The sequence below is a fragment of the Monodelphis domestica genome, chromosome 4 (genome assembly GCF_027887165.1).
Source record: "Monodelphis domestica isolate mMonDom1 chromosome 4, mMonDom1.pri, whole genome shotgun sequence".
Lineage (NCBI taxonomy): Eukaryota > Metazoa > Chordata > Mammalia > Didelphimorphia > Didelphidae > Monodelphis > Monodelphis domestica.
This window is the reverse complement of record NC_077230.1, coordinates 232,668,157-232,695,091: the sequence shown is the minus strand read 5'-3', so window position 1 is coordinate 232,695,091 and position 26,935 is coordinate 232,668,157. Positions and strand designations below refer to the sequence as shown.

At 39.8% G+C, this 26,935-nt stretch overlaps 1 protein-coding gene across 1 annotated transcript in view; it reads right to left on the bottom strand.

Annotated features, from left to right (window-relative positions):
* The window catches only part of TMPRSS13 (transmembrane serine protease 13), a 54,509-nt gene extending 27,779 nt beyond the window's left edge, over positions 1-26,730 (bottom strand). The window contains exons 1-3 of the mRNA XM_056794325.1: positions 26,570-26,730; positions 2,839-3,196; positions 1,651-1,755 (exon numbers count right to left, since the gene is read on the bottom strand). Of these exons, the coding sequence (XP_056650303.1) occupies positions 1,651-1,755; positions 2,839-3,196; positions 26,570-26,590 (484 nt within the window). The 5' untranslated portion in view covers positions 26,591-26,730. The remainder of the gene's footprint in view (positions 1-1,650; positions 1,756-2,838; positions 3,197-26,569) is intronic.
* Positions 26,731-26,935: the final 205 nt, after the last annotated feature.

Sequence of the window (26,935 nt, the reverse complement as noted above, 5' to 3'; positions counted from 1 at the left end):
TCCCCATATTAAGCTGGATGCAAGCCTTCACTTTCCCTTTCCTTCATGTTGTTTGTTCAGTCATTCAATTGTATTCAACTCTTCATGACCCCACGGACCATAGCCATCCATGCGGTTTTCTTGGCAAGGATACTAGAATGGTTTTCCAGTTCCTTCTCCAGAAATCCTTTTGCCAGTCATTCAGAAGTTAAGTGACTTGTCCAGGGTCACACTGCTAATAAGTGTCTAAGGTTGTATTTGATTTTCTTGATTCCAGGCCCAGCACTCTATCCATTGAGTCATCTAGCTTTTCTTTCTTCATACCCTCTATCAAATCTGTGCCAATGGCTGTCAAATCTTCCTTTACAATATCTCTTGAATTAGTCCTTTCTCTCTGTTACCATTACCATTCTCCCAATCTAGCCCTTTACCTCTGGGATAATTTATAATCTATTAATCAATCCTCCTGACTCCAGTCCCTTTGTTTTCCACCTGCCCCTCCCAACCCAAACCATGCTGAATATCATCTAATACATTTTCTTTATATGCCAATTAAGTCATATTACTCCTCTTTCTTAAGAATTTACAGTGTACTCCTGGTAAATCATATCAAATCCAACTGAGGATAATGAAACTCAAATATAAGGCCAAGATTTGGCCCCATTTTACCTACACTAAACATCTCTCTTATCCCTCCCCATTATGGATCAGGCAGAGCTGACTCCCCATTAATTCTGAACAGAATTAAAATTCTGTATTAAATTCTGAACTTGTTCCTATATTTATCCTTACCTCCTTTCCTTTGGATGAAACATCCTACCTAGAATGCCCATCTCTCCTGGAATACCTTTTCTCTTTCTTATTACCTATCCAAATTATAAACTTCCCAAGTCTACTTCAAATCATTTTTTTCCATGAAGTTTTCCCCTCCAAATTCCTCTCCCAAAATTCATCTTATGCCTAGCTATGTGACACTAGATAAGTATCTTTGTCTCTCTGAATCTCAATTTCTTCATTTGTAAGATAACAATAATAATAATTGTATTTATATAACACTAATATTTGTAAAGTACTTTACTTATGTTACCTCCTTTGATCTTCACAACCCTGTAAGGAAGGCATTGTTATTAGTCCCATTTTATAGATGAGGAAACTAAGGGAGACAGAGGGTGAAATTCACAGAATTACACAGATAAAAAAAGTCTGAGGCATGATTTGAATTAAATTCTTCATGAATCCAAGTTCTATGTCCTACTGTACTATGTTGCTGCTTCCTAAATAGTGATAACAATACCTACCTCACTGCTTGTTGTGAGGATTAAACGAGATAATGTATGTAGTTTGCTTTTCAAACCACTAAGTACTACATATTTACTAGCTATTATTATTATTGTTGGGTTAAGAACTAGATGGTTGGTTTCCTGACCACTTCTTACCAAGGAATCACAATATTTCTGAGATGAAAGGAACCTCAAGCCATCTAGGCCAACCTATCATCATCCAGAAACCTCTACAACATACCAATCATCTGGCCATCTAGCCTTTGTCTGAGGGCCCTTAATGAAGAGAAACCCACTATCACCCAAGACAATTCATTCCACTTTGAGATAGCTCTAATCAGGACATGCTTGACTTTGACTGCCCAGTACACCCATCAGCAACAGGACTCACACAACAGGATGAGTGCGATGACCAAGGCGATGAGTAGCAGGATACAGCCAATGAGGGTAAGTCTCTTCTGGCTCCCTTGCCAGGTGATCTTGGGCATAGAGACACCTAGGAATGGGATGGGAGCAGAGGAAGGTGAGACTCGCAGAAGGGATATAGGCACCATGGAAGAAGGAGAAGGAAACAAGGCTAAGCCATTTGGGCCCAATTAGGAATTTGACCCTTCACAAAAGTGAACAAGAGAGACAAAAAGTCTCTCAACAAATTGCTTGATTGACTGGAGCTTTCCCAAATGACAACTATTTAATGCAAAGTCCCTGGATTCTCATTCTCACTGTTAGGAGACTAGTTGGGTCTGGGATAGGTAGACAACATGTCTAGGGTATTAGGGCATAGCAGGGGTAGGCTATCAAGGCAAGCATGAATAAGATTTTAATATTATCAGGAACAATCCTAAGCAATTCATTCAGAATGACTAATTTTCCTGTAGATCAGAGATTCTTAACTTTTCTTTGTGTCATAAACTCCTTTGACTCTCAATTGAAACCTATGAATTCCTAAATGCATTTAAATAATCAAGGGAAATGCTCATTTGGAAGTTGTTAAAGATAAAGATGCAATTTTCCCCCCATCCAAATATTTAGATGCTCTGAAATTTATCCACAGACCCTTCTTCCCACCTCTGATAAAGAAAAACCCCTTGGTCTAGAGAAAGTACCCAATCCCATGGTCTGGGAAGGCCATGTTTCTCTCCTATGCCAATCTCCTTCAAAAGAAAAGCTTTTTATCTCATTTCTTCTCCAAAGGTTCAGCTTATTTACCATCACTTCAGCCCACAGCTAGCAGTGTGTGGTATCAGACTGACTCCTAGCTAGTTGAATAGGATGACCCAATGGAAAGGTCTGTGGTCTTTAATTCATTTCAGTTTGTAATAAATTACCCAGGAAATCACCAGCCAGAACAATAGTTCCCTGTATTCCCTACCCTCCACACTGCCATAGTACTTGTCTACTTAGTTACTTCTTCAATATCTCAATAAATACTCAATAACCGGACAGATCTTCATCATCAATTCCTCCCACTCTTCCAACATGTACAAACATATCCCCATAGAAAGGTTTACTGTGCCTACTGTTTTCCTATTGCCTTCAACCCTACTTTTGTTCCCCTCAACCCAATATCCCATCTTACTTCTGCTTTCTGAGGCTGCTCGTGTGGCTGGAGATGACCTTGTAGGGGTTGGTCTAACAGCAGATCGCACTGGGGATGATCTAACCAATCTGATTGGAGATGCACTGGCAGGGGATGAACTTGCTGGTGATGTGATGGATGTTGACCTCGTTGATGATGACCTTATGGGGGATGATGTGATGGATGTTGACCTTGTGGATGATGACCTTATGGGGGGTGATGTGATGGATGTTGACCTCGCTGATGATGACCTTATGGGGGGTGATGTGATGGATGTTGACCTCGTTGATGATGACCTTATGGGGGATGATGTGATGGATGTTGACCTTGTGGATGATGCCCGGGAAGGCAAGACATTCTGAAAGGAAAGGAGATGGGTAGGGCATTTTGTGCAATTCTCCCAATGCCTGGAACATAGTATGTGCTTAATAAATATTTTTCCCTCCTTGTTTCTCTTTTTCCCTCCCCCTCTCCCTCCTTCACTCCCTCCTTCCTTTCCTTCCTTCCCACCTTTTTTTCTTTCTTCTTTCCATTTATTAAGTATTGTCTATATGCCAAACACTATACTAAGTAACAAGGATACAAATACAAGCAAATAAGGCACTCTTTGGCCTAAAGCTTACATTCCAAAAGAGGAAGACAATGAAAAAAGAAAGAGATGGGGGAGGGGGAGCAGGATGAAGGAGGAATGGGATAAAGCTGCTCATTGAAGAGGTGGAGAATACATGGGGGGGGGGAGTAAAGCAGGAAGTGAAATGAGCATGACTAGAGCCCCTCTGAAATGATGATCAGCTCAAGGCTAGGAACTCACCAATCCTGAGAGCAGCCTCAGGCCATAGACAGTGGGACACAACACTATCACAGCTACCAGCAGCCATTGACACCAAGACCAGATCTGGCCTGAGGACAATAAGAGACCCAGGGCCTATGGGGGCTTCTAAATCTGAAGTCCCTTAAGTGAAAAAGCTAAATGGATCTTGGGGTCCATAGTAGTCCTCAGCTACTGTCTCCCCCTCTTAACCCACTGCTGAATACTAGGCCTATAGGCTATTCAATTTTCCCTTCCCTGCCCTGGCTGCCACCCTGGAGCAATGCCAGAGCTAGTACTGCTGATATATTCAGAGCTGCCTGGTATTTTTCCAGTATCCAGGCATGCAGCTCTCTGGTGATGTTCTCTGTGTATGCCTGGCACCTGCTGCAGCTGGAAAGTGTCTCCTCTTCCTCCCTCCTAAGCAATCCCTGTAGGAATATGAACAAGAACTCCAACAGGCCAGTCTATGTGACTGTCCAAACTGCTCTGGCTAACTGGGGTGGTGGTGGTGGTGGTAGGTAGGTAGAACTGGGAAGAGGAGGCTCATAGGAGCTGGAAGGGACTTGAGAAGGTCATCTATCTTCTTTAGTCTATACAACTCCTCAGTTTACTATGGAGGAGGAATTGAAGTCCAGGGAGGGTAAGGAAGAGAGGTCACACAGGTAGCAGAGGGAGGATTCAAACCCAAGTGCTTTGACTTCACTATATCAAACAGTTGGGTTGGGGAGGATAAAATTTGCTCTGAGTTCTAATCTGTAGTGCTATGTGAGTGTGAAAAAAAGTGAACTCTCTAGATCTATTTATTTTAAAGGCAGAGTAGAACATCCCCTATAATTATTTAACTTTATTACCTATTTGATTAGTTTTAGTAACCAATTGGTAATTAATATCAACTATATTTGTAATTAAATCAATTTGGCCAATAATTAATTTTTACTATTTGATTTCATTGATTATCTATTGTTCAATTAATTTATTAATTATCTATTAATTATTCAATCAATTCTATTTGTGAATTAATTCATCAATGATTTGATTTTATTATTTATGGGTTTTGATCATTAAATCAATTCTGTTAACTACTAATAATTAAATGTATCAACTATCTATTTTCATTAATTATTCAATAATTTCATTGTCTAATAATTGAGTTTAATCAGATATTAATTTTATTATTTGTCCATTAATTATACATTATTGACCAATTTTATCAATGATTTAATTTTATTAATTCTTCAATTAGTTTTATTGGTAATCAATACCTGATCTGATCAATTCTTTGTATTTCATTAATTACTAATTTAATTTAATTTATTAGTTAATAATTATTCAGGCCAATTATCTAAAGTTATTGGTTATTCAATTAATTTCACTAGCTAACTAATTAACCATTAATTGCTCCATTAATTTTATTAATTAGTCAATAATTGATTTTATAATGTGATTTTAATAAATTATCCATTCATTCTTTAATTTTATTCATGAATTGATTAATTTCATCAACTATTTGATTTTTATCACTCAACTAATTTACTGACTAATCAATAATAGATCTTATTAATTATGTTTTATGAATCAGTAAACTAATTTTATCAATTGATGATTAGTCAAATCAACTATCTAACCTTGTTGATTATTCAGTCAATCAATCAATCAATTAATTATTCTATTCATTTATATTCCTATGTTCATTATTTATTATTAATTGATTAATTTGAGCAAATAATTAATTATTGATCTTATTATTTAATTAATCATATTAATTATCCATTACTTGTTCAATTGATTCAATTTACTAATTAATCAGTTTTATCAATTATTTTATTTTTATCAATAATTTACTAATTTTATTGACTAATCAATAATTGCTCTTATTCTTTGTTTTTATTAATGATTAAATTTATTTTATTTACTAATTAACAACTAATTTAGTGTTTATTTGTGTTAATTATTAACTAATTAATCATTTATCTTATTAGTTATTTAAAGTTATGGATTATTATTAGGAATTACAATTAATTAAATAGTCTATCTCATTATTAAAGCCCTTGTCTTAAGATCCAACACCTACATCCCTTTGAAGTATTAGCATCAATATTTTTATTATCATTATTATTGTTATCTTGTTATTGAGATAATAAAAATGACAGAATAGACAAGATCTGGGTTCAAGTCTCACCTCTCACCCATAATGATTGTGTTTCTTGGGCAAGTACTCAAACTCCAGGTAACCCTCCTAGTCTGGAGATTGCAGAGCAGGGGTCCTCTGCATTGATAGAAATTTTCACATTGGGGGCAGCTAGGTGGTTTAATGGATAAATGATCAGGCCTGGAGATGGGAAATCCTGGATTCAAATATGACTTCAGACATTTCCTAGCTGTGTGACCCTAGGTAAATCACTTAATTGCCTAGCCCTTATTGCTCTTCTGCCTTAGAATTGATTTTAAAATGGAAGGTAAGAGGGTTTTTTTGTTTGTTTGTTTGTTTTTAAAGAAGTTTTCGCATTGGAAGTTCCCTTTACAGGTGGAACCAGAGATTCAGTCCAAAAAATTCACATCTCTGAGAATCAAAAGTAATTCATTTAGTAATTTCTTCATAGTGGAGTTCTGAAGAAGGAAGGGCCTTTTTCTGATAATATCCTGGTCAAGTAGTAGAGAATTCTGGGTTCCAATGCTATATGCTAATGACTAAGAAAGAGATTAGAATGACTAGGCCAACATATTATTACTGAATGTTAGCTAGTGGTATTGAATTCCCAAATGAAATATTTGTCAAGCACTTGGCATAGGGCCTGACACATTTTTGTTCAATCGTCGTTCAGTCATATCCAACTCTTCATGACCCCATTTAGGGTTTTCTTGGCAAAGATACTGGAATAGTTTTCCATTTCCTTCTCCAATCCATTTTACAAATGGGAAACTGAGGCAAACAGGGTTAAGTGACTTACCGAGGGTCTCACACCTAGTAAGTGTCTGAAACTGGATTTGAACTTAGGAAGATGAGTCTTCCTGGCACTTGATGCCCTATGTCACCTCACTTCTTTGCCTAGAATTCTCCACTCTGCGTATATTCAGTTATATGTCCTTTTAAACCATAACCTTTATTCACATGGTAGTATAGCCTATGAGCTACCTATTCAATATAGAGTATATAGTAGACTCTGGGGAAAATGGATTTTTTCACTTATTCATTCTGATTAATTAAAATATGTGTATTTGTGTAGTTTTTTAGACCTATCTAATTGATGCTCGTGATATTGTTCTTGTGTATCCATCATAGATTTGTTTATCTTTTTTTAGTGTTGTCCTGCTGAACAATAAATGCTACAAAGTGTTTACCTAGCAAAAGCTTTAACCTTCTATAGTATGAACTTTTGACAATTTGTTTTTGCATAGAACCTTGTGCAATCTCAAAACCAGAGGCCAGGATTAGTAAAAAAATATATCTGGACTCTCTTGTATTATAGGATTTTCTTGTTCTGAATATCCTCAGAATCACAGTCAACAAATTGGCATTTCAAATCCATTTTCTGAAATCTTTTAAGATAAAATAACATAAAGAAACAAGTTTGCAGCTAATTTTGACACCTTTTAAATCTATATAAAAGTATATTGTATTGAGGCAGCAAACAAACTTCAGTGCTACATTTTGGATATTTAGTTTTCTCTTCATTTATACCATCTAATATATGACATGCTGTTGTAGTAGGTATAATTTTGTGGTCTTTATTTGCCTTTATACTCATTTTAAACATCTAAATAAATCTGTGTTGTGCTTAATGAAAAAAAATAGCTTTTAGTAGACCCTTAATAAAATCTCATTCCATGAAGGAATTAATTTCATGTGAACTGGAATGACCTCCAGGAACTGATGCAGAGTTAAAGGAGCAGAACCAGGAGAATATTGTACACAGAGATAGATACACTGTGGCACAATTGAACATGATGGACTTCTCTACTAGCAGCAATGCAGTGATCCAAGACAACTCTGGGGGACTTATGAAAAGAACTCTATCCACATTCATAGGAAGAACTAAGGGAACAGAAATGCAGAAGAAAAATATGTGATTGATCACTTGATTTGATGATGATATGATTGGGAATTTTGTCTTTAAATGATCCCCTCTATTGCAAATATTAATAATATGGAATTAGGTTTTGTACAATGATACACGTACAACCCAGTGGAATTGCTTGTTAGCTCAGAGAGGGGATTGGGGGGAGGGAAGGGAAAGAACATGAATCACATAACCATGGAAAAAGATTCTAAATTAATTAATTTTTAAAAATTAATCATGGGGGGCAGCTGGGTATCTCAGGGGATTGAGAGCCAGGCCTTGAGACAGGAGCTTCTAGGTTCAAATCTGGTTTCAGACACTTCCCAGCTGTGTGACCCTGGGCAAGTCACTTAACCCCCATTGCCTAGCCCTTACCACTCTTCTGCCTTGGAACCAATGCACATTATTGATTCCAAGATGGAAGATATGGGTTTAAAAATAAATACTTGTTCCATTCCATTTTTTCAATCTCATACATACCTGATTTAACATGCTCAAGGGATATGTATGTTTTAGGGCTCACATCTATAGCCACTACTGTTGATTACTGACCCAAGTAAGACAGGGCATTTTGCTTAGTAGGGATTTTTTCCCCTGGGGTAAAAACAGTTGGAAGAGTGGGGAGAGAAGGAGTGGCTTCGCATGAATGACAGTCTGAGATTCACAATCAAGCTCTATAATCCTCTTTGACTTGCCTTCATCCTTAACTGCCATAGAGATGCCACAAGGAACAGGCTCCCTTGGGAGAGGGTCCTTTCTCACTCAAATTCTTTCCCCATTAAGGAGATGGGTTGTGGAGGGACTGAAATGTGTGAGGTGTGTGCAAACCAGTCTCTGGACCATATCAAAGAAATAAACTCAATGGATGTTGGCACTTAGGACACAGCTCTGGTTGCCCCAACCTGGTTTTAGTTCTGCTTTCATTAACTAGAGACTGAATTTGCAGAAATCTTTATAGTGAAGACCTCTGAAGATTTTCAGAGCAGAAGGATGTGTGCTTCCCCCATACATTTTCGCCCTTCTGTTTTCCTGGTCACATAAAGCATTAACCATGGGATAGTGACTAAATCTTGAAACACTTTTGGCAGAGTCCTTGAATTCTTTGCCCAATGGCTTAACACATTAGGCATTTGCCCATCCTGTTCTGGCCCCTCTCCTCCCTATGCCCAAGGTGGGAGCCTTTTCCTTGTCTAAGAGAGAAAAGGGAATATACACAATCCATCCCCCCTCCCCCAAAACAAGCCAGGCATATGGGATAGCCCTGGAAGTGTGTAGAATGAGCCAAAATTCCTCAGTGCTTTGGCCTGGGGCTGGAGACTATCTGGTGGGCTCCCCTGCAGTTCTTCCTATCACCCTTGACCTCCTTTCACTCCAAGAAGTCCAGCCTGTAGAAACTACAAGAAGGGAGTAAGAAGGGCCTCAAAAGAACTTCATCATCTTTCCCTCCAGTGTTATTTTCCTCTAGCAAACAAGCAGGTTTAAAATATCTGTCCACCCACTGCCTTGGCCCCAGCAGGAAGTGGGGGTGATAGGTTGAGGCCTTGGGGAGGTATGTAAAGGGTGGAGTTACCAAGACTCAGTCCTATTTTGCCTAAAAAAGAAGATGGCAGAGAGGGAAAAGACCATGCTGAAGGTGGGCCCCTGGTAGCTATAACCCTAGACTTAACTAGCATTGTGGGGAGAGACTTACCCCCAAGAGCTAGGAGGCAAAATAAAATTTAAAAAAATAACTATACTCCTAGCTTCCTGTTGTGAAGCTTTGTGAGCACTCCATTGTAAAGTGTTCACAGGCATGGAGGACAGAGGCAGTATGCCAGGAATGAAGTCCTGTCCTGGGAATGGAATATGGAGGAGAATGGAGGAGAGGTTGGAGAGGAAGAGAATAAGTCCTGGACAGAAGAGGGGGCTTTAGAATTCAGGACAAACCACAAGGGCCCTACTCTGCACGTATACTGGAATTGCTAAAAACCTGATTTGGGCAAAGGTGGCTCCTGGCCACTGAGGAATAAGCAGCTTTGTTGACAAACCTGCTAGGGGTTGGGAGAAGAGGGAAGCCCCACTGGAAGAAACCACAGACATTACCTCCCTCTGCAGAATCCTCCTTTGCTAAGGAACTCAAACAAAGTCCTCCCACCCAAATTACCAAGTGCGAGAAAGTCTCTCATGAGAGAAATCTATGCCTCCCTCACAGGGAAGCAAAGAGGTAAAGAAAATAGAATCAAAGAGAGAGGAGGCAATAGGTGTACTAGAATGGGTTTATAGTTAGAACACCTGGGTTCTAATCTCTGTTCTGCCCCCTGACTAGTTGTGAGACTTTGGGCATGTCTCAACCTTCCTGGGCCTCAGTTTCTTCATCTGTAAAATGAGTGGATCGAACCACACAATATTCCAGACCCCTTCTAGCTCCAATAGTCTATGAAACCCTCCTTTAGGAAGGGTGGTATCAAGGTTTTCCAGTATGGACATAGATTCTGGGGTGGAAAGACACCCAATCTTTCCAGAAAGCACATGGACTGATCTAGTCTGTGTTACCCACCAAGGATGCAGCAGACACTTCATGATGGATGTCTGTTAAATGAGATTCCAGAGTGTTCCCCTTCATTTCTTCTCCTATTTGGCATTCTGCCCAATAAGGAAGTCCTTCTTGAGGTATAAATAAGAGTATCATCAACTAAACCAAATCTCTTCTTCCTTCCTCAATAAAGAGGGGAATTAAAAGCCATAAGCATTTATTCTTGCAATGTGCAAAGGACTGGACAAGGTGCTATGAATCTCCTCTCTACAAGATAAACCAATTTGTACAAGTAAAGCTCTATGTGCCAAATGATGAAACATCCTAGTGCAGGAGAGTAGCCTAGGACACTGCCAAGCTGACTTGCCCAGGATCAACCAACTTGTATACATTAAAAGTGGGACTAGAACTCGGGACTTCCTAACATTGAGACTAACTTGTCAACCACTCTACCATGCTGCCTCTGTTTATATGTATACAATATATGTACAAACTCAATGTAGAATGAATGGGAAAGACTGCTTCAAGTGCTGCTTCTGACAAATCCTGGCTATGTGATCATGAACAAATTAAACCCCTGGTGTGTCCCAGGCAAGTCTCAGACTGTTAAGGTGCATAGCCTTTGCCCACCAGCAGCCTTGGTAAAGGAAGTTTCCTTCCTGGAAATTCTCTACATTTTATGAAATCACAAATTCAGACCCATCTCCCCATCTCTCGCCCCTCAAAGAAAACCCAAAGAAATTTGGAGGAAGGAGAGGCCTCACGTAGGAGCTAAGCCTTGAAGGAAGGCTAGGTATTCTAATGAGGTCGGGGTTGGGAGAGAGAGCCTTCCAGGGATGTCTGACATGCTCAGCTAAGGCATGGAGATGGAATGCTATGTATGGGGAACAATGAGTAGGGCAGTTTGCTCCAGAAGTAGACTTCAGGGTAAGGCTGGTATCTTCCAAGGCTTCTTCTAATGGGTCGTAAGTAGGACCCAATAGTATTGGTAAAATAGAGGAGAGTAACAAGGCCCAAGAGAATGCCACCTTGGAGATCCAGGCTGATGACAATCATAGAATCATAAAATTTAGAGCCAGAAGATACCTTGAGGATCATTTAATACAATCAGTCCTTTTTATTTTACTGAGAAGGAAACCAAGGCTCAAAGTTCTTCAGTGACTTGCCAAGTTTCACTCAGCTAGTAAATGATAACTGAGTTTCTAAGCTAATTAGTCCTCTGGCTACAAATCCATGGCTCTTTCTACTACACTACTTATATATTTTTATAACTTTTTACAATTTACAAAATTATTTTTGATAACAACTTTGAGAAGCAAGTCTTGTCAAAGTTTTATGACTCCCATTTTGTGGAGGAAGAAACTGAAACCCAGCAACCAAGTGATTTACAAGTGTTAGAAGCAGGATTTGAACCAGGAATCTTCCTTCTTCATGTGCAGCATTCTATCCTCTACACTCAGAAAGAAATTTGTCAGTTTTAGAGTGTCATATAATGAGTCATCCATTCATTTAACAACCAGAAAAAGACTGGAGGCAAAGAGGCTATTGAAATAGTCCAAGCAAGTGACAATGAAGGCCTGTAAAGGGTGACAGGATTAGGTATAGAAAGAGAGCTTATTAGAGTTTTGTTTTGTTTTTTTCAAGATTAGGGACAGAGTAAAAAATTTCCCAGATTCATGCAGCAAACAAGACAATGAGGAAGCAATGAGAAAAATACTGGATTTGGAGTCTGAAGATCTGAGTTGAAGGCCCAGGTCGATCATATAGAGGTACTCTGAGTTCACAAACTCAGAAAATTTCAAGGTTGGAAGGGACCATAGAAATCATTCTATCTATTATCTAGCTAAATGGGAATTCCCTCTGTAGAAGCCCTGACAAGCCATTCAATAATTACTTGAAGACTTCTAATGATAAGGAAACTCACTAATTCCCACACTTTGGACAGTGCTAACTGTTAGATTTTGTAGTTGTTCAGTCATTTCAGTCATATTCGATTCTTCGTGACTCCATTTTGGGTTTTCTTGGCAGAGATACTGGAGTGGTTTGCCATTTCCTTCCCTAGCTCATTTAACAGATGAGGAAATTGAGACAGAGACAAGTGACTTTCTCAGGGTCACACAGATAATAAGGGCCTATGGCCAGATTTGAACTCATTAAAATGTCTTCCTGACTCTAGCCCCAGGACTCTATCTGCTCACTGCAATACCTAGTTGCCCAGTTGTCAGAAAGTTTTCTTTTAATCAAGTCCAAGTCTACCAATCTACTTCTCTGAAACTCTTCATTGTTCCTTGTTCCACCTTCTTACACCAAGTAGAACAAATCTAATCCCTTTCTTCATAACAATACTTGGAGATGGCTATCAGATCCTTTCTTAATGATCCTTTCTAAAAGTTAACCATATCTGGTTTCTTAGAGCAACCCAATCCTTGTTTGGCAGGATCTCATGATCCTTAATCATCCTGGTCATCATCTTCGTAATGGCTTATCAGTGTTCATCCTAAAATGTGGCCCTCAAAAACCATGCTCCAGATATAGTCTTGGCAGGGTAGAGTACCATGGAACCATTACTGACCCCTTTCCATGCAGCTCTTAACTTAGCCTAAGATTGCATTTATTTCTTCATTGCCATATGATGCCACTGATTTATACTGATGTACCAATCTACTAAAAAAACCCAGAGCTATTTCAGACAAACCATTAATGATCTGCCATATCCTGTATTTCTGAAGTTGATCTTTTGAACCCATTTAGACACCTTACTAAGTGAAAGGAGGTGCTATGTGGCTCAGTGGATAGTGCTGGACTTGCAGTCAGGAAGGCGTAAATTCAAAGCCAATCTCAGACACTTCCTAGCTGTGTGGCCCTGGGCAAGTCATTTAACCTCTGTCTTACTCCATGAGAGAAGGAAATAGCAAACCACTCCAGTATCTTTGCCAAGAAAATCCTATATGGGGCACAAAGAATTGGATACTACTTAACAACAATATTCGGTAATATGCATGTTACAAAGAGCTGAAGATACAAATATAAAACTAAGCCAGGGAAAACCAGGGGACTCAGTGGTTAGAGAGTCAGGCCTAGAGATGGGTTTCAAATCTGAGCTCAGACACTTCCTAGCTGTGTGCCCTGGGCAAGTCACTTAATCCCAGTTGCCTAACTTTTACCACTCTTCTATTTTGGAACCAATACTTGTATCAATCCTAAAACAGAAGGTTAAAGTTTAAAAAAGAGAAAAGAAAAAAGGAAAAGAAAAGCAAGCCAGCCTCTGCTCTAAAGAAGCTCACATTCTAAGGAAAGGGATGACATATATTGGAGGTCTCAGCTGCAATACAGAATTAAGGCTATGATCTTAGCCTGCTTAGGTGCTTGTCATCCAGTGTGTTTGCTAGCCTTCCCAGCTTTGTGCTATCTATGCTTTCTTTGTACCCCAGTCTGTTAATGTGATACAGTTAGGCTACATACCTCTAAGGTGATTATCCTCAAGTTGCACTAGAGATTTCAGGCCAGGGTTCTTCCTACTCGACCTACAAACCTCCATTACCACTACTATTACTACTAACAACACCTGAACTATCACCACTCTGGCCACTACCACCAAATGCCACCACCACCTACCACTGCCACCTTATCACTGCTACTACAACCACCATCACTGCCACCATTACTATTAATAGCACCTGAACTACCACCTGCCATTGCTGCTTCACTTTTACTACCACCACCATTATCACTATCATTCTTCTTCCTCCTCCTATTACTACTACTACTACTACTACTACTACTACTACTACTATTAATGATAATTATTATTATTTCCATTTAGTTCTGTATAATTTCAGTGAACCTGAGGGAGATAAACTTACGATGTGAAACTTTTTATTAAAATTACCCAAAAAACCCCACAATTATTTTAACCAAATTATGTAATTCTCCAAACATCAAATACAAAATAATAGCAGAATAATGACTTGTCCCAGGACCTTTTTCTATCTAAAGAGGGTAAAAAAAATCTGAATTTGATAAGAAAACTCAATTATTAGTATTATTATAAAAATTCACTTTTTAATGGTGCTTTCCTCACAGTAAACTTTTGGGGATAGGTAAAGCAAGGCTTATTATGCCCATTTTACAGATAAAACGACAGAAACTCAGAGAGATTAAATGATTTGCCCATTGTCAGATGCTTAGTAAATATCAGGGCTGGGATCTGATTCCACTGAGCTGTCTGAGAAAGATGACAGGGGAAGGAAATAGATCCTGGAAAGAATAATGAAAGAGGGGAATTTGAGAGTATGACCTCTGATTCCTTATAGATCTCAGGAACATAGAGGATCCTTTTTTGGACTTCACAGCCCTGCCTGCCCATCCATGTCTATTCTCTAAAACAGTTTCCCTCTCCCTTTTTCCTCCTCCCCACAAGGCAGTGACCTCTATAACTTTATGCCTTCCCCTTGCCTATATCCAACCTCTTCTGAACCTAAGGCCAGAAACATACTATTTATCCTACCAATGAAAAAAAAAAAGACAGTGGTATCAGACTTCCCTAGAATCCCACAGAAAAGAGCAAAGGGGTACTAGGAGAAAACAGAACTCTCTTCCCTATACAGAGCTTGATATTTTACAAAGCACTCATTCACAATATCCTTACAATCCTGTGAGTTAGAGTGACTATCAGACCCATTTTATTCATGAGAAAATGAAGGCATTGAGAGATCAAATGATTTGTCCAGGTCATTACTTAATAGCTGAACCAAGTTTAAAATTCTTAATTCTCAACCTAGTGCATTTTCCAGGGAAAAATTTCCCTTAAGAGGCAATTTATCTTTTGCCTTATCCTGAGGGCTAACCTGGAGCTTTTCTGCTTTGGTGAGGAAAGAAGAAGCAAATGGATCCCTGGTCTCTCAGTACATCCTGGGGTTTTGCATCGCAGTACAATCTCCTACTCTAGGGAGGGTTTCTCACCCTTGTACCTTCTGAGGAAAGAGGTGAAGACACCATCTTCAGTTTTGGGGCCAGACAGGAAATCAATAGAATTTCCTAGATATTTCCAAGATTCCAAATTCCCTTTTTCCCCCTGGAACCTCCCCCAAATCCTTTATTTTGGGCCTTGCTAACTGATCAGTCATGTTAGATTGTGTGAACTGTGCTTATTTTCTTATCTTCTATCTTATTTTCTTATTAGACTCTAAGTTCCATGAAGCCCCTTATCTTACCTAAGAAGACAATGGAGCTTTTTTGTTGTTAGTTTAAAATAAGCTCATTTTTATTATTTTTAAAGTATAAAAGTTTTAATTAGTCCTTTTAGAACTCAAAAATTATTGCAATCTATTTTATAAAGTCTTGAAAATAACAAAGTTAGATGGATTATAATTAGAGTGCATACACCAATAGATGATAGAATTCTTATATTTTTTATAATGAAGCAGATGTGACATTATTCTTAGCTAGTTTCTTTTTTAGTATTCTCCTATAGTAAATACATCCTCAGTAAAGGTTTCATATTCCTTATTCATTACATGAAACTAGAGATTGGCTTTCCACTTCTTTTCATTTTGCTTTATAGTTTTCCATCTTTTCTAATTTGGGTAACTAAAAGAAGAGATTATGTCTAGCTGCTTTATATAAATGCTTAGGAGTATTCTTATAAATAATCTTTACAAACTCCATTTTAGTAAATAATTTCCCAACATTATCATGAAAAAAATTAAGTATTGAATATTCCTGTGCATCTCTATGAGAAACATATTCTTGGTTTTTAGGTTCAGCATGATGGATGACTGGGCCATGCCCTAGATATGTGGTCTTAGAGTCAAAACACTTAGGATCCAGTCTTACCTACAAGACTTCATAGCTACATGACTGAAGGCAAGGCCCTTGACCTCTTCATTTCTTCAACAGCAAAATGAAGAGATTAGAGTTTGGATAACTTATCTCATGGTATTGTTGTAGATGCATAGTAGGTACTTGATAAATATGATGTAGAGTTGCTATATGACTTTCTGCGATCATAAATCTTGAAGTAGAGGAAACCTCTGAGGCCATCTTACTAGCTACATGACCTTGAGCAGATCACTTAATCTCTGTTTGCCTAGGTTTCCTCATCTGTACAATTGGGATGACAATAATGGTACTACCTTCTATGGTTGCCATGAAGACAAGATGAAATAATATTTGTAAAGTACTTTATGAATCATAAAATGCTATGTAAATGCTATAATTATTGTTGTTGTTATTATTTTGCAGTTGGGGAAACAGGCTTAGGAAGGTTGAGTGATTTTGCTCAAGGTCACACAGATGTCACATTGCCAAAATTTGGAGCCAGTTCTTCAAGACTTGCTTTCTCCACATTGCTTCTGAACTAAATGCTTGGAGAGGCTAAGACTTTGTGAAACCCTTTCCGCACTGTGTACAAAGGGTGGTCTCATGCTTTCTGCTCAGAAGGAAGATGATGATGAGTCTATGGCATGGAAGAGGCATGCAGAACTGTTAAATATGACCCATGACATTCCCTAGGGTAAGAACCAGATTAAAAAACCACTGAGAAATACAGTATAAGTTAAAATACAACATAGATGATGTTAGTGTATGGTTTTCTAAGTTGATATGGCCAATATGGGACACTCATGGATCATTTCTATTTGAGTTTGGCATCATCAGCATAGTGTATTTGGAGCTAAAAGATATGGGTTTAGATCCTGACTCTGATATGTCCTATTTGTACAAACTTAGATACCACTTTTCTCTTTCTGCATCTCAGTTTCCTCTTCTGTAAAACTGAAGGGACTATATTATCTGATGGCCAGCTAGGTGGTTTAGTGAATAGAATCCTGGGCTTGGAGTCAAGAAGACTTGTCTTCATGAGTTCAAATCCAGCCCCAGACTCTTAGTAGCTATGTGACACTGGGCATGTCACTTAATTCTGTTTGACTCAGTTTACCTTTCTGTCAAATGAGCTAGAGAAGGAAATAGAAAACCACTCCAGTATCTTTGCCAAGAAATCCCTAAAGAGTCATAAAGAGCCAGATGTGCCTGAAAAATGACTGAACAACAAAAATACTATATGATATCTAAGTTACTTTCCACTTCAAAATTCTCTGATTCTATCCTGATAATTAGTGTAATGGTAGATGGATGAGTCTAGAAGGCAACTCCTCCTTTATTTTTCTATCCCTAGCCCTGACCACTTGGGTAGTCTCCATATAAGGATGAAGGGGAAACATTCAAACCCCAAACCCCAAAAAACAGTGTTAGCATAGGAAGAAGTTTTAGCAATCCTCTAGTACAGTTCTTAAGTTGGAGTATGTGAAAAGTTTTAAAACTATTTTGATAATCATATTTCAATATAATTAGAAAATCACACAAGTATTGCCAGAGATGAAACTGAGTTGGACAGAGGCCCTGTGCTTCCAGGCTAGTGTCTGCATTTGTGTCTTACTAGATAGTCGTTAAGCTATGGGGTAATGAAGCTGAGATTGTAGGTTCAATTCCCCATGGACTTGTTATCTTTGAATAAAGAAATATTTTGCTCCTGAGTGACTTCACAAGGTGGGAGAAGGGAGAGGAATGAGAGAGTGTGGATGAGGAAGGAGTAACGGTTGGAGGGATATTTTTCACTTTTCTGGGACATTAGTCTCTCTCAGTGTTTGGAAGAAAAGTAGTTGTTTCTAAAGCAAGCATCCAAGGTAGCATTCGAACCTAGGTCCTCTGACCCCCTTTTTAGTATTTATTTCACTGTACTGTTCTATACCTGCATTTGCACCTGCACGTTCTGAGATAGCAGGTTGGAAAGGACACATTTCACTCTCTCATTTGCCTCTTAATTCTGGGAAGAATTAAAGAGGATACTTTGCTCCCTCCTAGATACAGCTACTGACAAAAATAAGAAGACAAAAGGTATGTCTCTGTATTGCATGAGAATTGTTGTTGCAAAGTGGAGAAGAATGCTGCCAAAAGAATATTGAGAGGCTTTTGCCAATATTAGAATAAAGATCACTGCTTTTTCCGAAAGAAATATAACACTATTTTAGCTGCAGGCATCAACTAAGCCAGTAGCTGGATGTGATGGATACTATATCTTGTGAAGGATCAAGCCTCGTTTAGTAGCGGAATATATCATCAGAGAAGCAGCCAATAGCTAGAGTCACCCAGTAGAGACTGTACCTAGAGAAGTGTTAACCCAGCACTGCAAGGATCAGCCTAGTTTAGTAATGCAAACACTTGGTTCAACACAGAAACTACATTTATCAAGTAACTTGGATGAACAGTCCCTGAAATAGCATGGCAATATCAAAATCTTTAATTCTGGAAATCCGAGTTACCATGGTTACATGTATTCCCTAGATATGTGCCTTACTACCTTGGCACATTAAATGTGTGCCCTCTCTTCCCACAGGCACTAAGTGCATTGGTGGGAGCGTATGATTCAGGTTTATATGTGGCATGTTATATAAAAATTATGGGTTTATTTTCTATTTTTAGGAAATATTTTGGCTAAAGTTAATGGACTATTACTGGCTAATAGACTAGTGAGAAATACCCTGGTAGAGGCGGCAAGGAGGGGGTGATGAACAATTGTGTTAGTGACACCCACAATTGTTACAGCTGAAAGGGCTCTAAGAGTATTGGGTATAGCAGCTGCCCTCTCTCGGGTGAAACTCCTACTTGCAAGCATGGAGGCAAGTTAAGGAGGGAGCCCTTGGGGGCTGAGGGTACAGCATTGAATATCTCAGAGTACATGTTTTTCCAATAGGCAGCCCATCAATCCATGTTCAAAGTGAGGCACCTCCCTGGGATCAGTGGTCCAATGACACAGAAGCCTCAGGAGAGATGCCAGTGCTGGAGAAGGCCTCCCAGCCTAACTCTGAGGACCTAGTGTCTGCTTCAATAGAGAAGCTGTCACAAAGCAGGCCAACTGTCCTTCCTCCCTTTCCCCCAGCATTCACACAGAGAAATTTAGACATCTATCCAGGTAAAGCACATAGGACCAGGTTCTTAGACCAGGTACTGGTCTTGCTGAAGGTCCTTTGGTCTATCCTTCAAGAAATAAAAAGGAATAAGGAACATCAAGACCTTCCACCTTGACCACTCTTCAACCGTGGATGGATGCCAGAGTGGAGAGAGAGAAAGAAGAGAATTTTCTACCCTCTCTAAAAAGTCCTAAAAGACCTTAATAAGTGGATGGAACCATTGTCTAGGGAAACACAAGCACAATTAGATCAAGTTTGGGCTGGATTGGATTGAATTGGATTAGATTAGATTGACCAGACTAGAATGAATTAGTTTCTCTCTTGGTGGTCACTACCAGAAACACATAAAACCCCCAAGACAACTGACTGACTCAGCCAATTGAGTCTTTGTAGCCCATGCCAGGCACATCACATGCTTTCAAGTCAATGGAAAAAGTTCCTTCCCTCTCTTCTTCTACCCTTCAGTAAGAACAAAGGGCCTGTGCCCCCAAAGGTCAGGGCTGGTATAGATTGAATGCTCTTTCGCTAGTGGCCAGTAAAATGTTAATCCTTTTCTCTTGACTCCATTCCCTCCAGTCCCCTAGTCCCAGAATGGAGTCAAGAATGCCTTTGATGCTCCAAAGTGCCAGGCTGTCCCTACTCTTTGGCTCTGGTACTTCTTCTTTCCCCCACCCACCCCCATGCTAAACAGCTTCCTGCATGCCTTGGATTGTCACCTCCACCCCCAATATTGTTGTACAAAGAGGAAGATACATTTCAAGACAACAAGCCATTTAACTGTTACACAAATCAGAATTACTAGACATCACCCTAGGAGTCATACACCCCCACACACACTTATAATAAACCTACACTGGCTGTACAAAAGAATGAAACCACTGGGGAGGAGAGGAGCCTACAGCTGAAGGGAGACACCTGTATGTGATTGATAGTATCAAACCCAGGACCTACCATCAGGCTAACCCAAAGTCTAATTCTCCCAAGTACAATGCCAAAGGCCTGGGCATGCTTAATGAGAAATGTAGCATGGAATACCCAATAGACCACTGGACCAGTAGTCAGGGACTCCTGTCTTAATCACCTAATAGCTATGTAACCCTGACCAGATCATTTAATTTCTCTGAATCTTAGTCTCCTCACTTGTAAAATGGGATAAAAGTAGTAACACCTACTTAGATTCACAGTATTTCAGAGTTGGAAGAATCTTCATCAGTTATCTAATACAACCTCTACCCCCCCCCCAAAGAATTCCCACTATGAGGCAAGGAATCCACTGCCTCCCAAGAAAAGCTCCTTCATAGGGAATTTTTCCTGAATTTCTACTTCATAGAGTTGACTTGAGATTTTATATATAAAGCTCTTTGCAAACCTTAAAGTACTATATAAACATTAACTATTTCTCCAAGGAAGATAGAGAATGGGGAGGGAGCCACAGCAATAGGCTCAGCTCAGTCCAAGGATTTTCTTCTTAATGCTCTGAAATCTTGGCATTACGCCAGGCCCGTGCTTGGGAGGGCATCCCACAGGCCCATAGCCTCAGTGTTATTAGGGCAGTGAAGACTGAGATCTGCTTTAAGAATGTTCAATATAAGAAAATCTAATTTTTGAAACAGATTAATTGAGGGAGGGTTATTCTTTATATAGCTTTAAATGTGGAGAAGGCCCAAAGAGAATGGAAAGATGGATGCTAGTGTAAGGAGACTGTGCTAGCTGGCATGAGAAAGGACTTCTACTATCAAAGTTACTACCAAGGTCGCATATAATGGGAAATGGAAGCTGGCCAGTCAAACAGAGGAATGAGAAATAGCAGGCAGTGTTGCACTGCCTCCCCCTTGCCCCCAGGATTGGAAGAACCAGAGGAAAGCCACCAACACATTGGATAAATCTCAAAGTGGACTTAAAAGAAGGATGTGGAGAAGAATAAGGACTATATGGGATGAGAAGAGGTTGTAACAGCATCCAATTCATTGATCACTTCCTACCCACCTGGCTGTACCACTTGGGGACTCCTCTGACCTACTTCTCCACTGTGCCCCAGGAATCTCATCATTGGGAAATCTGGCATTCTGCACTATCAAATCATTCTTGGTCCTCACAACTCATCACCACCTTCTGCCCCTCTGATTGGAAGGTGAAACTAGGAACACCAAAACCTCCATTTACATGGGAGGAGGGAGGGAGCTAAGGACAAATAATTCATTTCTTACCTGGCTACATTATATCAGGACTTCTTTAACCTCTCCACCATCCTCTCCCTCCCATAAGGTACCTTCCCCTCCTCTACAGTTTCCTTTGTATGTTGTCTTTACTCTTTAGATTGTAAGCTCCTTGGGAGGCAGGAATTGCCTTTCTTTTTTGCATTTGTATTCTCAGACTTCAGTACCAGGCCAGGCCTGAAGTAGGTGCTCAATAAATGTTATTGACTATGGGAATATCCTTGAGTCAAAATATTCACTTTACAAAGGAATTCTTTATTTAACAAAATGGTTTGTGTCAGCCTCTGATACTTCCTAGCTGTGTTACCCTGGGCAAGTCACTTAACTTCAATTGCCCAGCTCTTACAGCTCCCCTGCCTTAGAATACTTAGTATCAATTCTAAGAAAGAAGGTAAGGGCTATTTTTTAATGGTTCACACAATTTGAATATCAAATTCACTTCATGCATCAAATTATATTTTTCTTGCAAAAACTCAATTTGTAGACTACTTTATATTTCTTCTCCCTTACTATCTGCCTGACCTTTTACAGATCATTTAAGGTTTCTCAGGATCTCAGTTTCTTCATCAGTAAAATGAAATAGTTAGCCTAGATGACACATAGACCATTAAAAGAAAATCTAGCCTATGAGAGGAAGATTTCCACTAAACAGTGGAAAGGGCAGTGGTTTTGGAGTCAGAAAAAATGTATTCATATCCATATTCTTACATTATCTATATCAGAGATGGCAAACCTATTGTATAGATGCCAAAGATGGCACACAGAACACTCTCTATGGGCATTCGACTTCTCTCTCCTGCCTCCCCAGAGTTTGCTACTAGAAAGGCAGAGGGGCTCCAGAGGAGACACTCTCTTGCCCCTCTCTGCTGCGCCTGATGACATTTTTTTTTCACATCCCCCACCCCTTTGCCCAGCAGCCCAATAGAAGTGCTTTCTCCCTCTCCTGTGTAGGGTAAGAGGGGACAGGGTATGCCCAGCACTTGATGGAGGGGAAAGGCATGGCACATGATCTTTGGGATGGGGTGGTGCACGGCACTCCATATCTAAAAGGTTCACCATCACAGATCTATGTCATCTTGAGCAAATGATCTAACCCCTCTGGTCTCAGCTTCCTTATCTGAATGAACGGGTTGAACTAGGTCCCTTTCAACTATAAAACAATTATCTTTAAAAGACCAATATTCTAATTGACTTAAAATGTAATGAGTGGTGAGCCAGCAGTCTTGATAGCAGCTGTGTAGCTCAGTTGATTGAAAACCAGGCCTAGAGATGGGAGGTTCTGGGTTCAAATTTGGCCTCAGACACTTCCTAGCTGTGTGACCCTGGGCAAGTCACTTGACCCCCATTGCCTAGCCCTTACCATTCTTCTGCCTTGGAACCAATACACAGTATTGACTCCAAGACAGAAGGTGAGGGTTTAAAAAAAAAAAACAGCAAATTTTGTAAGCCACTAGTTACCATACTGCCAGAGTGAATGCCCAAAGGCTGTCTCTGGGTTTCTAAAAGGATACAAATGAGCACATAAAGCTCAGAGATGGCTGGTCAACCCAGTTTTGCCTCAATCCCTACCTCATAAACCTAAGCCTCCAGAAGAATGCCTTCCAAAAGTTTTAAAGGAACCTTCCTCCAAATACCCGGGAACACTGCCCAACAGGGAAGTACCACACCAGACAAAGGAATGAACTCAGAGACCACAGAGGAGGTAATGGTGGTTTAAATTGCTCACACCAACAGTGAAAGTTTGCCACTCAGGGGCCTATATGGGATGGCACCTGCCACACCATGGGGCACTTAGAAATTAATTATTCATTAGTCACCATTCTTCTACCAACAAGAACAATCCCACTCTCAGCGTTTCCATGTTGGAAATGAATGTTCTTAGCAAATGTTGCCTCAAGGTCAACCATGTGTGTTGGAGCCTCAAAGCCAGTTCGTCTACACTCTAGCCTGCCCCTTTCTCACCCTTTGGGCATTCAATTTTCCCCCTGTGGTTGGCAAGCTTCATCCACCCAACTGTATGAGCACTAAAGGTATGGGACTCCTAGATGAACTTGGCAAATTAGAAGAGTGGGCAAAAGTAACAGAACAGCATTATGGACAAGTAGTTGGTGGGGGTCAGAGAGCCAGAGGGACTAAAGGGAAGGATAAAATGATCCAGGAGTCAGAGTGAATAGCAAGCCAACTTCAGGTCAGTTTTGTACCTCTGTAATCACCCGTGCTGTGAGATTCAAATGGATGTAAAGCACATTGCAAAACTTAAAATGCTCCATAACTGCCTGTTGTTAATATTATCATTATTATTAGCCTCGTCTCCAGGCCTGCAGCCTAGTGATGACTTTATTCTCTGAACCTTCTGCTACACTCCTTTCGAGCTTGAGCAAGAACACTACACTATAAAATATTACAGGGGTGGGCTGGTAAATGTTTAACACCCAGGTCTAGGAGAGAAGGGGAGTGTAGAAATGTTCACTTTTAAGTTTACTCTGGATTATTAACACTTTCTTAAGGCTAGACAGCCAACGAAACAATAAGCCAAGCCTTGATTTTTAGTGATTGACTATTTTTGAGTTCTAAATGTTCACACTGAAAATTTAACAGTAAGCTTTCTCACTCAGACTGACTCAAGCTGGTACTGGCACACTCCACTTACATGAAGAGAAGTAAAGCATGGAATAGGACTTCCCACTAAAATCTGTATTGGCTAGACCCTTCCTAGAGTCCCAGGTCCTGTTATATAAGAGATATGAGAGAACTATTAGGAGGACCCAAAGGAGAACTCTAGGGAAGGTAAAGCAGGATAGGAAATACAGCTTGGAGAAGCTCGAGAAATTGGAATGATTTCACCTGGTAAAGAGAAGGCTAAGGTATAATTTACCCAAGACCTCTATTAAGCTATGCCAGATGAGCAAAAAGTCCAGCAGATCCTCTCAATCCTAAAAGACCAGCTTTGATTGAATGCCTATCATTCTAGCTGGTACAGAGGCCAGAGTGCTAGGCCTCAAGGCAGGAAGACCTGAGTTCAAATCCAGCCTCAGACATTTATTCTCTTTATGACCCTGGGCAAATCACATGACTTTTGCTTGCCCTTCAGTTTCCTTTCCAGTAAAATGAGAACAAAACTTAAAAGGTTGCCAAAAAGATTGAATGAGATACTTTACAAAGCACCTGGCACATAGTAGGTGCTTAAAAAATACTTACTACCTAGCTAAATCTAGCAAGACTTGTCACCAGCTTTGTGGGCCACCAGGTGATAAAAATAATTTGATTTTTTTCCCCCTACAATTCCCAAAGACCATCTCCAAAAGTCCAGAGGGGGGGTGTAGAGTAAACAATCACCCTAAGATATCATTGATTTTTTGAAATCTGAAAAATTACACCTAGGGCAAAGTGATATAGTCAAAGGCAGCAGGACCTGGATTGAAATCCTTCTCAGCAACTGTGAGACCATGGACAAAGCACTTCATCTCCTTGGTCCTCAGTTTCCTCATCTGTCTAATGGACTAGATGGCTTCTGAGGTTCTTTCCAGTTTTAGAATTGTGATCCCCTGAAGTCTATGAGAAGCATAGAGGAGAGAGTAATCAAGGGCAGAACAGAGGAAAGAAAGTTAGAGCACACCAGGAGTGATTATAGTAAGGTATAAGAAAGGACTTCTTAGTAGCAAAATAGTAAAGATTATTAAGTGAGAGAATGGATGCCCAAGGAAGACTGTGTAACCTCCTTTAAAATTATAAAAATCATGAAAGATTCATATCTATCTGAAATGGTTTGAATGTCTAGAAGTAGAAATGAATGACATCACTACAGTCCTTTCTCCTTCCATGAGTCTTTAAACCCCAGAAAGGTTAAGTTCAAGTCAGATTTATGATCTGTTTATGATCAAGGCAGTAATTAGAAGTGACTGGTCACCCACAAGGTGCAAAGTATAGCATGTAGCATTTACCAAAAATTCAGAAGTCATAACCACTTGAGGGGAGCCCCAAGCCTGGCAATTCCCACTGACCAGACCCCAGCCAGCCTTCTCCTTCCCCTCTCTTGGGGCATCCCCAGCCTCTGGGGCCCTTCAATTTAGATCTACCTCAGATCTCAAACTATACTATAAAGGATTGGTCATCAAAACAATTTGGTACTGGCTAAGAGACAGAAAGGGAGGATCAGTGAAATAGACTTGGGGTAAGTGACCTCAGCAAGACTGTTTATGATAAGCCCAAAGATCCTAACTTTGGGGACAAAAATCCGCTATTTGATAAAAACTGCTGGGAAAATTGGAAGAGAGTATGGGAGAGATTAGGTTTGGATCAACACCTCACACCCTACACCAAGATAAACTCAGAATGGGCGAATGACTTGAATATAAAAAAGGAAACCCTAAGTAAATTAGGTGAACAGAGAATAGTATACTTGTCAGATCTATGGGAAAGGAAAGATTTTAAGACTAAGCAAGAGTTAAAAAAATTACAAAATGTAAAATAAATAATTTTGATTACATTAGATTAATTTTTTTTGTACAATTTAGATCCACCCCTCACTTCCCCTGTCTTTGGGCAGTATTTGCTTGAAAGCACCCTAGAGTGCCCATGTTTCCATTGGTTTTTCACTCCCATCACTTTTTCCTGAACAAAAAGAGATCTCTGATCTGAAGTAGCCATTAAATGTAAAAAGCTATATTCAGAATTTAAGGGTGGAGAAAGAAAGGAGAGAGAGAAAGAGGGAAAGAAGGAGAAAGAAAGAAAAAGAGAAAGAGGGAGAGAGAGAAAAAGGAAAGAAGAAATAAGGAAGAAACGATGGAAGGAAGGAAAGAAGGATGGAAGAAAGGAAAGAAGGGAGAGAGGAAAAGAGATAGAAAGAAAGAAAAAAAGGAAGAAAGAAAGAAAGAAAGAAAGAAAGAAAGAAAGAAAGAAAGAAAGGAAGGAAGGAAGGAAGGAAGGAAGGAAGGAAGGAAGGAAGGAAGGAAGGAAGGAAGGAAGGAAGGAAGGAAGGAAGGAAGAAAGGAAGAAAGAAAGGAAGAAAGGAAGAAAGAAAGAAAAGAAGAAAGAAAGAAAAGAAAGAAATCTCAGGCAAATAATGAAACCACATGATTTCCTCCTGAGCTTTCCTTCTAAACCCTCCCTGGAGCCTAAACACCCCTTAGGAGGAACTAGGCGAACAAGGTTTCCCAAAGCTATCTTACCGTGTAGTTGTTTCCCTCCATGATTTCTGGTGGGATCAAACTTCCCCAACTCAGCTGATGGGCAGATCCATGTTGTACTGGGCTCTGGTGTCCCAAGGACAGGAGGGGGAAGAAAGAGGCTGGCTCAAAGACCTATGGGGCTGGCCCCCGTCAGAAATGGGGCGGGGGAGCAAGGTGGTTGGGATGTGTGAGGTAATGTGATGTATAAACAACTAGGCAGAACTAGCTGGACCTGTCCCTCCACCCCTCCTCCAGCTGGATCCCCAGTTACTCAGCGAATACTAAGGTCTGTGCCTGAAACTATCACCCTACTGGCACCCTTGAGTGAAGCTTTGTGTGCAGGTGTGGGCCTGGTACTTGAGGATA